Genomic DNA, 13,183 nt, shown 5'->3' with positions numbered 1-13,183 from the left:
ACCAAAAAACATGCTCTCCTGCTACCCTAGGGGTGCACGCACACCTCCTGTTAAAAGAACCACTGGTTTAGTAAGATAGAAGACGACAGGCCCTGTGTTCCTTTTCAGCTGACTTGAATGTTTTGAGGCAGAATAGGAAGATTGCATTTGTGACTCTAGTAAATAATAGACCACGACACCATCGCATCATGAACTACAAAAACAAACGATGAAATTTTCATTTTTCATTGTCACACACTCATTAAATCTTGTTTTTGATCAATTCGAATAAGTTTTTTTCCTTTTGAACCCCCTTTCCCTTATTTCATATTACTGGACACTATTCCATATTAACCTACGAAAATGATTTTTTAAATGACTTTATTTTTGGTTACAGCACTTAATTTTTAAATGCGATGCACTTGTTAATGCAAACAAGAAACCAAATTTTATAGAATTACAGGTTTCGGGTTTCTCTAATGTTTCAAATTGGAATAATCGAAAAGTAAAAGTGCATATCTTCATTTTTTTTCTTTTTGTGAGAGATGGTGATAGAAATACATATTTTCAAAAATTAATATATATGAAACTTACTTTAAATAAAAAAAATATTTTACAGCAGGGCCCGTTTCTCACAAGTTCAGGCCCTGGAAAAATACGACTATTTGGAGTCCCTAATGTACAGAATTATTTGAGACAAAAGCGGGAGGGGGGGGGGAGCCCCCCATCCCTAAGACAATAAAAAATTAAAAATATTTCTTAATATTTTGGAAAGCCTTGAAATATTCAAAGAAGATGCCAAATTTGGGATCCGAATGGGTCCCGTTGTCCATATGAGAAACAAGCACTGGCTTAGAGATGCGAGAAGAAAAATCGATTTTCCTTTCAACTGAAACATGACCAACAACCACTTACATCTGAAGATTTTGTTACTGGTGAATGAAATTTGCACACGGGAGTCATACTACGGCATTTCCCCCCTCAACGTTATGAAATTCGCATCAGCGGGTTATACGACAGAAATAACTGTAAATAATTGTTGTTTCCTTGCATTCTATATATTAAATATCTGTTATAGAAAATGCAATGTCACGCTCAAATGCTCAGCACCAACTCTGAATAACCAAACTTCATTTCAATTGCTAGGTATATACAGGGTAGTAACGGAAGTCCCTAGGCCGCATTTTACTGGTGATCAGAGAGGCATACTTCCAACTTGAAGAAAAAAGTATCCAAATAATATATAGACCTTAAGATACGGCATTCATATTGCAAGGGGTTGTATATTTATTAAAATAAAGAAATTAACTTTTTATACGGACACCCTGTCCTCAAATACCCAACTACAAACCTGTTGTCCTGTCACTCCTCAGACGAACAAAGTGAATTCCCTGGTTCCAAATGCAATATTCGCTGACATATTTCAATTCAAAAATTGAAGAAAAATAGTGAAATAACATCAAAACTAATGGACAAGGCTGTCTTTTTTTGGCTATCCGTAATTTTTGAATTCAAATATCTCAGTGAATATATCACTTAGAAACATGGGATTTTCTATTGGCTTCATTAGAGACAGGGCAACAACTTTCTAATTTTCAAGACAGGGTGTTCGTATAAAAAGTTAGTTTTTATATTTTAATAACTGCGCAATTTTTTGCAATATGAATGACATATCTGAAGTCTACACGTTGTTTGGATATTTTTTCTAATTCCAAGTATGCCTCAGTGACCAACGGTTCACCAATAAAATGTAGACTAGAGACTTTCCTTACTACCTTGTATATTCGAATGTTAATGCTAATATACATAGCGGAGTTCTCCTCTAGCACGGTTTTTAACCTTTTGTGTTCCAGGGACTCGTTTTGCCAATGAGACGAAAGCCAAGGAACCCCCCATATGCAAAGTAAATCCCTCTCAATAATAGAATGTTTCTCCAATAACATGAAGCCCACGGATACATTTACGGAATAATATTCATCATATAATAATGGAAAAAAAACCATAAGTTAATTGTTCTCTCATTCAAGCGGACGACTTCCCCCCCCCCCCTAAACTTCTCTAAGGACCCCTGGTTAAGAACCACTCTTCCAGAGAGAAAGATCCCTTACGTTTTTCGAATATTAATTATTGTAGGATATTAGTGTATGCGACGAAAACCTTCAAAACGCGCTTACGTCGAGCCTATCCACTGCGTCGGACAGGACGCAAAAATTCAATAATTTTCAACTCCGCTTTAGCTCTTTGATCATTTTAAATATCAGACGCTGCTGAAAAATTGAATTAACTCAATCGTTCTCAACTTGTGCAACGCGACCCCATAAAGGGCAGTCAGATAACAAAAATAGGACTCGAAGACAAGTTAAAGAAAGGACTGAAGTATTAGAAAAAAATAATATTAAATTCGAAATGCCAAAAAAAAAAATGCATTCTGATGATATGATACTCAGATGTTCGTGAAGAAGTCCATTTAAGGTGCTCAAAATATATTTATCATTAGGTATTTTATAATTCAACATTAACTTAAGACCCAGTTTCGAAGGAGGGAGCACAATAAATCGATATTGAAAGTTTGGTCGGGAGTTTTAGGAGGTTTTAAAACGATGATTTAACGTATAATTATATGACATTACATATTGATACCTCAAAGAGATATTCCATTCTACTCGAGACTGTTCGGAAAATACCATCCTCATTTATTAGGGTGTTATTTGGTATTATGCAGCAGGTGCAAATACGAAAATCCCATCAATACTTGAATAGCCTAATTACATCATTACTTCGGATTTCATGCTACCTTATTGTTTCCCATGCATATATTGGATCATTAATGGATCCGTCCATTTAGGATTTCCATCAGCGTAAGACTTATGACGTACCATTAACACAAAAGTTCGTTCCGTCGCGTAGGTCTCGTTACACATACCGGAGACACGTTCAACAATCCATTTCTCACGGAATTCCGACTCGAAATGACGGGTTACGTGATTTACTTCACATCGAAGACACCCGTATGGTCCAAATGGTTTTCACACAGTTGGGAAGTGCCATATTTCCCTTCATAAGTAGCATCAGTGTATTTGATTCATTTATTATCTCAAAGATAAGTCTGATGATCATCAGATAATGAGATTGTAATCAATATACAGTTTGTCTTTAATAAGTTGGTGCGTCCTGTTGAAATTTGTACACACAAACACAAAATGAATCCAAAGAATAGCGTTCTTTAAGCATTTTTACGCATATCTCTGGCCTGTTCACTGTTTCACCTGCCCATTCAAAAATCTATGAAACGTAAGGAACGTCTTGAAGAAAATTTTGGAAGAAAAATGAGAGTAAAAAATATCAGTTCCGATTTTTAGTTTGATCGATTGATCAGTTTCTAATTTTTTTAGTTGTCATCAAGAAAGCCAGGGCAAAAACTTTTTAATTGAGCTTTGGGTTGAGTATTGGGCTCACCGGTACGGTGTGAAAAAGTTTTTTTTTTTTATTTTAATAAATATTCAACCCCTTGAAACACGAATGGTATATCTGAGTATTACACGATTAGGGTACTTTTCTAATTTCAAGTATGTATAAGATCAACGGTTCGCCAGTAAAACGCCATACACCCTGCTGTTACCTATGCATCCTGTATATATTTCTTTTTCTCACTAAACAGTATGGCATCGAGTTTTTAAGAATGAGAATTGCTGGTGGAACACTTTTACAAACATTGTGATTCCGGACCAAAAGATATGCAGAGATTTCAGGTCATCAAAGAATGGCTTCATAGAAATTATCTCCATTCTTCATTCTTTCATTTAGACATTCCAAAAGTTTCATAACAAGTTGTTACGCGTCGCACAAGTTGAGAATCATTGAGTGAATTCAATTTTTCAGGGGTGTTTGAGATTTAAAATGATCAGAGAGCTAAAGCATAGTTAAAAATTATTGAATTTTTTCTTATGGTAGTTGAGGTTAAACTAGGCTCAGAACACGCAAACCTAAAACAGGGTGATTCTTATAGAACTGTTAAAATTATTTCACTAACAATTTCGTAGTTGACGCATGTGGCTACTGAACATTAAGACGTATTAATCTCTCGGCCTTTTAGAGTGAAATAGTCGAATAATAATAATAATAATTTTCGAATGGCACTAACAGGTGGCATCACAAACTGTTCAAGGAGATATAAGTCCACAAGATCACACCATATCTCAGAAGCTTCGATTTCTTTTTATGGGAAATTTTTTGAAAATAGAGTGGAAACATCGAATATTGAAGGATCCGAGACACTCTGCTTCATATCTCGGAGAGGTATCGAAGGGTTCCCGAAAAATGAGTGTGCACTGTGGTACCTCACTTTCACACATTACAAAATTTAAAGAATAACATTCCTGCTGCGATCAGAATAATCACCAAAAAGAACAATGCAACACGTCAATGAGAATATGAAATATCGAGTTGGCATGCGCCTTCAAGAACTTTCAACACCTGCGCCAATCACAATGAATGACAATCGAATGTACAGTACACAATTAAATTTCAGTTATTTAAGCACATAATAGTATGGTATCTCTTGTGCTGTGGCTCAGTTTGTGGGACCTATATGAATTTAGGTTCTATATTAATCATCTTTTGAAACCTAGTATAAGAGTTTTACAAGGGGGGTAAACAACATTTACGGGCAAAACAATTGTATCCCTAGTTTCATTCAATGAAACTACGAATGCGATTGCTTTACGCGAAAATAAGAAACTATAACATTGGCGATAAATATATGTTTCACTTCGTTTACCTCACGTACATCATATATTTTTGGCACCTGGGCCCATCATACTATATATATACGTAGTCGAGTATTTACATTAGAAATGCTTTCTAGAAGGCAAAGAGCACTTTCCGTCTTTGTCGTGTCATCCTGAGACTTTCATTATGCAAGGCGCAGTGGACTAATACGAACTGATACGTGCGCTCAGGAAAAGGATATCTCTCAAGAGGCCTTTTCACTACTAAGGTAAACGGATGCAAAGAACGATCCATTTCAGACAGAAGTTTCGAAGAGAATACATACTGCTCTAGCATATGCTTCGGAATTTACGTTTTCTACTCGTATGCTACGTGGTTTGCTCCTTGATATTTATGCTATCAGTTTCCTCTAGGGAAAAAGACGATCTTCACGTGTGAGCGAGACACAAATTCAAAGCTTGTTTGCTCTCCAGAAAGCCACAACATAAAAAAATTAAAGATAAAATAACAAAATTTTCATAACTTTCTGATGGAAAGTTGAAGTTGTAGACGGTTTAAAACACTCAAACTTTAATTAATGATGTCTTACATAAATGAACAATAAAACCGAGAGCTGATTGTGATTGTGTTCTTTTATAAATATAATTTTTCTAATTATTATCAATAGAATGAAGACCATGTCCCTTCTCATAACCGTGCTTAATGATCATATCGAAAATTATATGCATTATTGCTCGAGTCGAATAATTCTGAAATGTTGAAGTTTAGTTGGTATCGATTCATTCAACAGGGTGGCTGTAATCAAAGAATCTCACTTCAGAGCCCTCTGGAGAGAGAGAGAGAGAGAGAGAGAGAGAGAGAGAGAGAGAGAGAGAGAGAGAGAAATAATATCAAACTGGAGGGATATGTTTTACGTTATAAATTTTACCATTTGACCATTATATGTTTTACGCATACTTTGCGAGAAACAAACAGCTCCAAAATTTACCCATATAGTCCAATGCAGCCCTCATTACGCAAACTGATCACATAACTAACTGTGAGATCTTTTATGATTTTCCGACATGAATTGTCTGAGTGTGCTTTGTTGACAAAGTTATTTTCCGACAACTATAGAAACGTGTATCAATACCACGGTTTGCATGAATGAAATACACATTCTATTGCTTGTGAGATCAATTCAATTTCAAAACCATTTTCATATAGCGTTCTGTCACTGATTACTTGTAACCACTTGTACCCTTTATCGGTTATTTAAGTAAATTTTAACCGAAACGAAACAAAAATCAACACCTTTGTTAGTCTGAAAAGCATTTCTCCTACATATCCACTCTCAAGGGGGCTCTGAATAGGAACAGATGAAAACTACCTGGTATTAGTTAGATCACGTTAACCAATTGCAGTACACTTCTACCCCACAGCAAGTGAATTGTCATTGAATTTATATAGGTATAAATAGATTTACAAATTTATTGCAAGTATGCTTCATATTGATTATAAACAACATAATAAATATTTGTAACCTATGTGTGTTTGACAAAGATTCAGAGAATTGTCTGGAAGAAGAACAAGAACTCTTTCAGAAATGCGAATGTTTTCAGACCTGGAATGGAAGAGTAAATTTTTGATTGCGATAAGCTTGAAGCATCCATAGTGATTGAAATCAAAGCAAAATCCCCTTTGTGTATTGTTGTTAAAATAAAAATAAATATCTAATCTACTGAAATTGTGGCTTTTAGTATTAAAAGGAAAATAATGAACTTCCTCATATGGGAACACATTTTCTGTTGGTATTCGAAAATTATGTCCATTGAGATGGATGCTAATCAATAGGGTCCAAAGTGCACTCTACGCAGCAGTGCCTCCAAAATCTCTAAAGTTAGTTGAAATGTTTTCCGAAACAGCAGCTGTAGCGATAACAGCTCTTATAGCTGTGAAGCATTGAGACGATATTCATATAATCGGTTCTTATACGATAACGTAAAACAAGAAGCACAAAAAGCGAAATACTTCCATTAGAATTGATTAAAAACATTAAATTCTTAGAAATTTATTATTGAAAAGAAATAAAACGTAATGCGCCTATATACGCAACGAGAAGTAAATGTATATTCATGTTGAAATCAAGTGTTACAAATTAAACATTGCCCTGATCCAGGTGAAACGGGAGTAATTTAGATCATTCTTCGGGGATTTTAAACCCTAAAAACGGTAGTTTCGCTAGTTAAAGAAATAGTTAATGCATAATTCCTAGAGGGAGTTTAAAAATTTAGTTTGTTCGGAGGGGGGAGGGAAAAACAACAACAACGTCTAGACAACAGGGAACGATATACACGAGAAAACTCGCGAGATCTATTTGTTTGATGGAACACGTAACAAAGTAGGAGAGAGAACAAATCGCTGAAGAGGGAAAAACTTTTATAATTAAACCTAATGCAAAATATCGCTCTTTCACAAAATGCTCATTCTCCGAGTTCCCAAAAGTTCCCTCTCCTTTGAGAGAAATATTGCATTTTCCTTAAGAATCTCTGCCTTTACTCTCAACTCATTACAACAAGCAGAAAAGTTAATTAGAGAGCCGCAAAGATCTTAATTAGTTCAAATTGAGCTTGTTATCTCTTTCTTTTAATTTTAAATGGAGATAAAAAAAATATTCAGAACACGTGAAAATAATTTTTTTTTTTTTTTGCAAAAATATTGTTCTTTTTTTGTTCTCCTCTTGATTTTATTACGGATTAAAAAGAAGAAAGGGTATATTTTATATATTGTTATTCTATTTTTCTTTTGATAAAGATACTATTTTAATTGCTTGTTTCGTTGTTTATGGGTTTTCTTTTATTTTTATTTTGTCTGTTTCCAGAGAATTTCAAACGACTCTTTTCCAACCAATCGAGACGAATTGTCGTTCGGTGACTTGGGCTCTAACTGCCGATTTCCAAAGCAATTTAATTATCGAGGAATAGTTTTATCATCAAAGCGAATGTTCTGTGAGAAGATATAGGATGTTCTCGAGAGTACTTTGTGTAATAGGGTTTTTACTTGGATCTATTGTGAAATTGGATATTATTTTTTTTCGTGATGTCCGTGGTTATACATGATGTTAAGATTCCAACCTCTGAATAAAAAAAAAACAATTCTGATCAATAAATAATTTTACTGTTGGCCTATAAAGTTGTTTAAAAACGTACGATAACTGTTAATAAAACGTGGTTGACCGAGTTCTACGGTTTGGAGCAAATCACTCACATTAAAAAACAAAAATGTATATGATAATACAGTGATATCTCAGATTACGATTTTTTTTTCGGATAACGAAGATTTTTTCGTGATTTTGCTTCCTCGACTAACGAATACGGATTTGGTTAACGGGCATTTTTGTTGATGTGGATACACGCGCTAACGTAAAACAGCCGCATCGTGAGCTGAATTTTTGCTCCAACCATCATGAGAAATCAGAATTACTGTCATTCGAGCCTGATTTACTCATGTCCACCTCGGAATCTTTTACAAATGTGCAGGGTGACTCACACATAGAACCATCCCCAGAAAATAAGGTGTATTACTAAAGATATACTTGTAATTATGTAGGCTATTTGGTAACTGACCTTGGATTATGCACTGTGTGTTAGAGTAGCTTTAGTTGTGATCGGAACAGTTGTTCAAAGTGAGTGTCGTTTTCTTGAAGGCATGTGGCCACTCATTTAATTTTTTTCTTGACGCGTTGCATTGTACCTTCGGTGAGTGTTCTGATCTCAGCAGAAATGCGATCTTTTATGGACGAATTCTCGCTTTCTTTGACGCCCTTCGACATGTTACACAAGACTCCCCATCAGGAAATTATTTCTAGATTAGACTCAGCAACCCTTAAAATTAATATATGTCAATGTTAAGCAATTGCATTCATCCACTACGGAATTATTATCATATCCATGGGGGTCGGTTCTATAAAAATCACCCTGTGTGTACCTCCACTTCTCCTTCTAAAAATTTGAACCATTTCATGTAAAATGAAAAATTTAGCTAAGAGAAAATACATTGAAAAATAAGGATGTGTGTATCCACACAGAGAGACTCTTAGCGTCAAACTGAACAGTCTGGACATTCTATATGTCTGGACTTATATTTTTCATATTCAAATCCATCCTAATCTCTATGACACAGAAATAAGCTGAACAAGTGGACAGAGATATCTTCGTCCAATCCGAATATCGTAAATACCCAATTTTAACTGGTAATGTGAATGTTTTGGACTCTTCACACACATAATCAGCATGTTGGATTTGTAATTACAGTAGTCCCTCCGTATTCGCGGGGTTTACGTTCCAGGAGTGACCGCGAATACGGAAAATCTGCGAATATCCCAAACCCTAAAATTTTGTACTTTAGGCATTTGATTTTTATAGTATCTACTTTGTGTGGAAGAGAAGGCTCCAGTGATTCAAGGCGATACTTTCTGGAAAGAACAACATAATGTCTGTTTTAGTAGTTACTTCCAAATTACAGTTAATTTGTTAGAGTATAGTAACAGATTTTCTTTTACCAATTTTTCCACATGTGAGAAACGTACCGCAGACGGATATATTTCATGGAAACAATCTATTGCCGATTTGAACTTATGAAACCTGTGTTATGTTGCTCATAATGAACTTTGTCTTCTAAAAAATTCTCAGGATTTGCAGATTAAATAACGACGGCTACAGTGCTGAAGTTCATCGCACCCACAGAAAAACAACATTTCATACATAAGAGGCATCTACATGCCTCTCACGGCTATATAGTAGCAGGTGTACTTAAAGCAACAGCTGATCGAATCTCACATTACTTTTTCTTGTATATTTACTGTAGATTCATTGATGCCGTAATAACGGGAAACCGCAGCAATGAAGCTAACCTTTGTCAATACTTCGAGTTCTCCCTGCAAGTTTTTCACTTTTAGAAACATTTAAACAGCCTTGTATATATATTAGAAACAACAGAAAAATCTTTTTAAAATTTTTTTAAACGTTTATTTAACACGCACAACTTATATTTTGATCCGAAACGAGAATTATATTACCTCAACAGTGTTTTTAAAAACAAAGCAGGGAAAGGGATCGCGAATACAAAAACCACGAAAATGAAATGCACGAACACCGAGGGCCTACTGTACTGAATTTTCTGACTCATAATCCACGTATTATGTGCTAAAATGACCTCGGAATTTCTTAGAGCAGATCGTATTCTTCTTCGTACTTTTTTCTAAGACGCTATACATTTTTCATGATTAATGTAAATATTTTTTTGGAATTAATTTGTAAAAAGTAATTGTTCAAATATTTATAGATGATATACACGTAAATTACAGTAAATCGTCGAATTACTGTAATTTACAGTCGATTTAAAAAAAAAAATCACGTAACAATCCATTTGTTCCATTCCTTAAAATTTCGCTATTGACGAATCAAATTTTCACATGCGGATTTTATGCCGCTGCAATGGTATTTTTTCTCTAAGCAGTGAAATCGGCACCGGCGAATTAATACGACGCCGCGGACTATATGCAAGGAATTTATGGTAATTTCGATACTTTCTGACAAGGCCACAACAGGCAAAATGCATTCTCGTCTTGGCTGCTGTAGGGATCGGACTTGATTTTATCGTGCTCCCTCCCGATATCCAGCCAATAGCGGTAGTTTTATCCATTTATGGTTGTTTATATTTTGCTTTACAAAAAAGTTCTCGAGTTATAGGGCTTTTTTACATATTATGATATTCGTTTATATATGTTTTATCTTCTTATTCTTATGTGAACTATTTGGATATTTGCATTCCTACAAAATCACAGAATACTGGTTGTTTTTTTACTTTATCTTCTGGAACGTTCTATAAGTTTTATAAATTAACGTGTGGATTTGCTTCCAAATGCGTCAGCGATATTTTCCGTCTAATCGTGATGAGGTTGAGGCTATATGAATACTTTTTAGTTGAGTTAAAACTCAATATACATAAATATCGTATTTCTCTGTACCGATAACGGTGAGCACGACGTCGAAATTTCTCGTCCTCGCCTTCTTGAAATCGACTCGACACCTATAATGGCCCTCATCCTCCTCAAGCAGAGGTTTCAGCTGCAGAGAGGATGGTCTGTGAGATATGCTGAGGTAAGCCCTGTTATTGAGCAAGTCGCTGGCCGCATGCCTGGCCTGATCCAGGCTGCCCCTTCTTGCGTCAAGGCTGTACAATGGCGTAGTTGATTCGTCCTTGTACCACAAAACTAAGGCAACCGCATCGTCGGAAGTCGGTGCAGTGATGTTGCAAGGCAAGTGAAGAGTCGAACCCGCAACTCCCACTAGCGTCTGAGGGGGTTCTGCGTACAAAAGAAAAAAATAAAAGAGGTCGAATTAGATATATTAAATTGAAATTTAAAAAAAAAAAAACTTAAATTTTTGTTAGTTTTATTTACTGAAAAAATGTTAGTTTAGTGTTAGTGACAAACAAAAAGAAATAATAAGTTTTTTATTTATTAGTAATTCTAAACTACTTGGGAAAATCATTTCTGACAATTCTAAATTTTCATACAAATTCTAATCAGTTTTCTAAAATCAAATTGTAAAACTTTTCAAGCTTTGTAACGATAATCGACGAAGAGGCAATGCCAACAAAAACGCAGATTCTATCATTATATCAGCTTGGCAGGCATATAGATATGCATTTTTATCTCGCTTATTTCTATAATGATACTTGCCAAGCTCTTTTATTTGTTTTCATCCATCTTTTCTCAATTGAGATCCTGTCATGCTATTGAACATTACGTAATTTTACTCCCACGTCTATGTAAAAAATATATAAGGTAAAAATGAACGTTTTGGGTATTTATAAGATTCCAAGTAATAATAATTTTTGAAAATCTCTTCATGATAGTTATTTTTTCCAAATCCAAGATTGTTTTCATCTAAATTCGTATGGGTTTTATTCAATTAAATTTATAGGAGGACGTTCAGATAATAAAAATAAAATGGACATTGTCTTTCCCTCATACGTTACGGAAATCTGGTCCAGGAGTTGCGAATTCGACTCATAGCAAAAACCATCTAAAGCTTAATTCATACATCATAATATATAATTTGATAAAGGAAGGTTGGGAATGTATAGGATTGTTTATGGTTGGGATATATGAGACATCAATTGGAACCCGATACAGATTTTGGAAAGGAATTGATGGAAAACACACGAGCACAGTCAGGAATATTTAGGTGAACATTAGAGAGCAAAACTTTTACAGCATTATAGATTAATTACCCAGTAATAAAGACAAAATATATCATGCAGGGATAAAGCAACAGAGATTTGTGAGAGCAAGGCTTTTACTAAGTGCACTTAGCATTCATTAAACTTTGAAAAATTGTTGAAAATAATTTAATGAATTAAAAGAGATTGATCCGATATTATTTCTATCTTCAAGAGAGAAATAATATCAGATCAGTACACATCTCCTTTAAAATTTTCTATAGCTATAAATACACATATAAATAATATTTCAACAGCGTGCAAAAAATTTCATTCAAAAAATTGGGAATTTGGCACAACGATCTTATTTCAATCAGTAAAAATTACAGGTGACGCTCGTAATAACGGCCATGTGCTTTGGCGGCCGTTCAGTTACAACGACCGGTACGATACGATAGGTCCCAAATGTTTTCCGCTTCATCCCATGGTTTTTTTTTTTCATCCAACATAACGATCTACAAAGATCATTCAATCTACTACAATATCCGAATTCAGCTCGGCGACGCACCATTTTCCTTTCTTACAAAGAAATGAACAAAATTCCATCCTCAGAAGTGTGTTTCCCGCCATTGGTGATTATTGAGAAATTTTTAGTGTTGGTTGGCAACTTTAAATGGATTTGACGACCTTTTTTTAGTTCTATATAATTGGCAACTTCACTTACTTTCAACAATTTTTTGTAATAATTCACAATCTCCGCATGGATCCTGATTGTCCGTATATTTATGAAGCAAATATAGTCGACCTTTTGCTACTCATACTTTTCTACCGGCACAACTTTCGTAGGTCGAACGAAACCCCTTGGGGGGGGGGGGGGGGGTCACACTTGTCCCGCGGGCCGTAGGTTGTGTACCCCTGTGCTAGATGATCTAAAATGATGGTGAAATTCTACTAATAATAGTTGTTTAATGCATTCAAATCCTATACTTACACTATTTTTTTCGTATTAGGAAATACTAAAGTTGATACTAGCCATTTTCTTTCGAGAAATCAAACATTAACTCCTACATTGACGGCCCATATCTATTGCCTGAGTTCAAGAAATTCCAAAGGAAATACCTACTACAAATCGAAATTCGGTTTTACGAAAGACCGACGAGCTCGTGAACAAGGAGAAGAAGAAATGTCTTCCATCCTCATTCTCATTTCCATTTAATTGGCGTTCGTTGCACTGGGTACCCGACCAATTACCTCACCGCTGGCCAGTCGT

At 35.1% G+C, this 13,183-nt stretch overlaps 1 protein-coding gene across 2 annotated transcripts in view; it reads right to left on the bottom strand.

The window, feature by feature from the left end:
- Positions 1-13,183, bottom strand: part of LOC149076091 (synaptogenesis protein syg-2-like) — a 187,033-nt gene that overhangs the window by 50,355 nt on the left and 123,495 nt on the right. The window contains exon 2 of one of the 2 annotated variants that reach the window (XM_089243617.1): positions 10,715-11,053. The exons of the other annotated variant lie outside the window; for it this stretch is intronic. Within the exon in view, the coding sequence (XP_089099743.1) occupies positions 10,715-11,053 (339 nt within the window). The remainder of the gene's footprint in view (positions 1-10,714; positions 11,054-13,183) is intronic. 2 annotated transcript variants of the gene reach the window in all.

The sequence above is a fragment of the Pholcus phalangioides genome, unplaced genomic scaffold, assembly GCF_987345545.1.
Source record: "Pholcus phalangioides strain wild (caught in Gottingen) unplaced genomic scaffold, Ppha-v1.0 ptg000015l_1, whole genome shotgun sequence".
NCBI classification, from domain to species: domain Eukaryota; kingdom Metazoa; phylum Arthropoda; class Arachnida; order Araneae; family Pholcidae; genus Pholcus; species Pholcus phalangioides.
The sequence above is the reverse complement of the archived record's forward strand: the minus strand, read 5'-3'. Positions and strand labels throughout refer to the sequence as shown.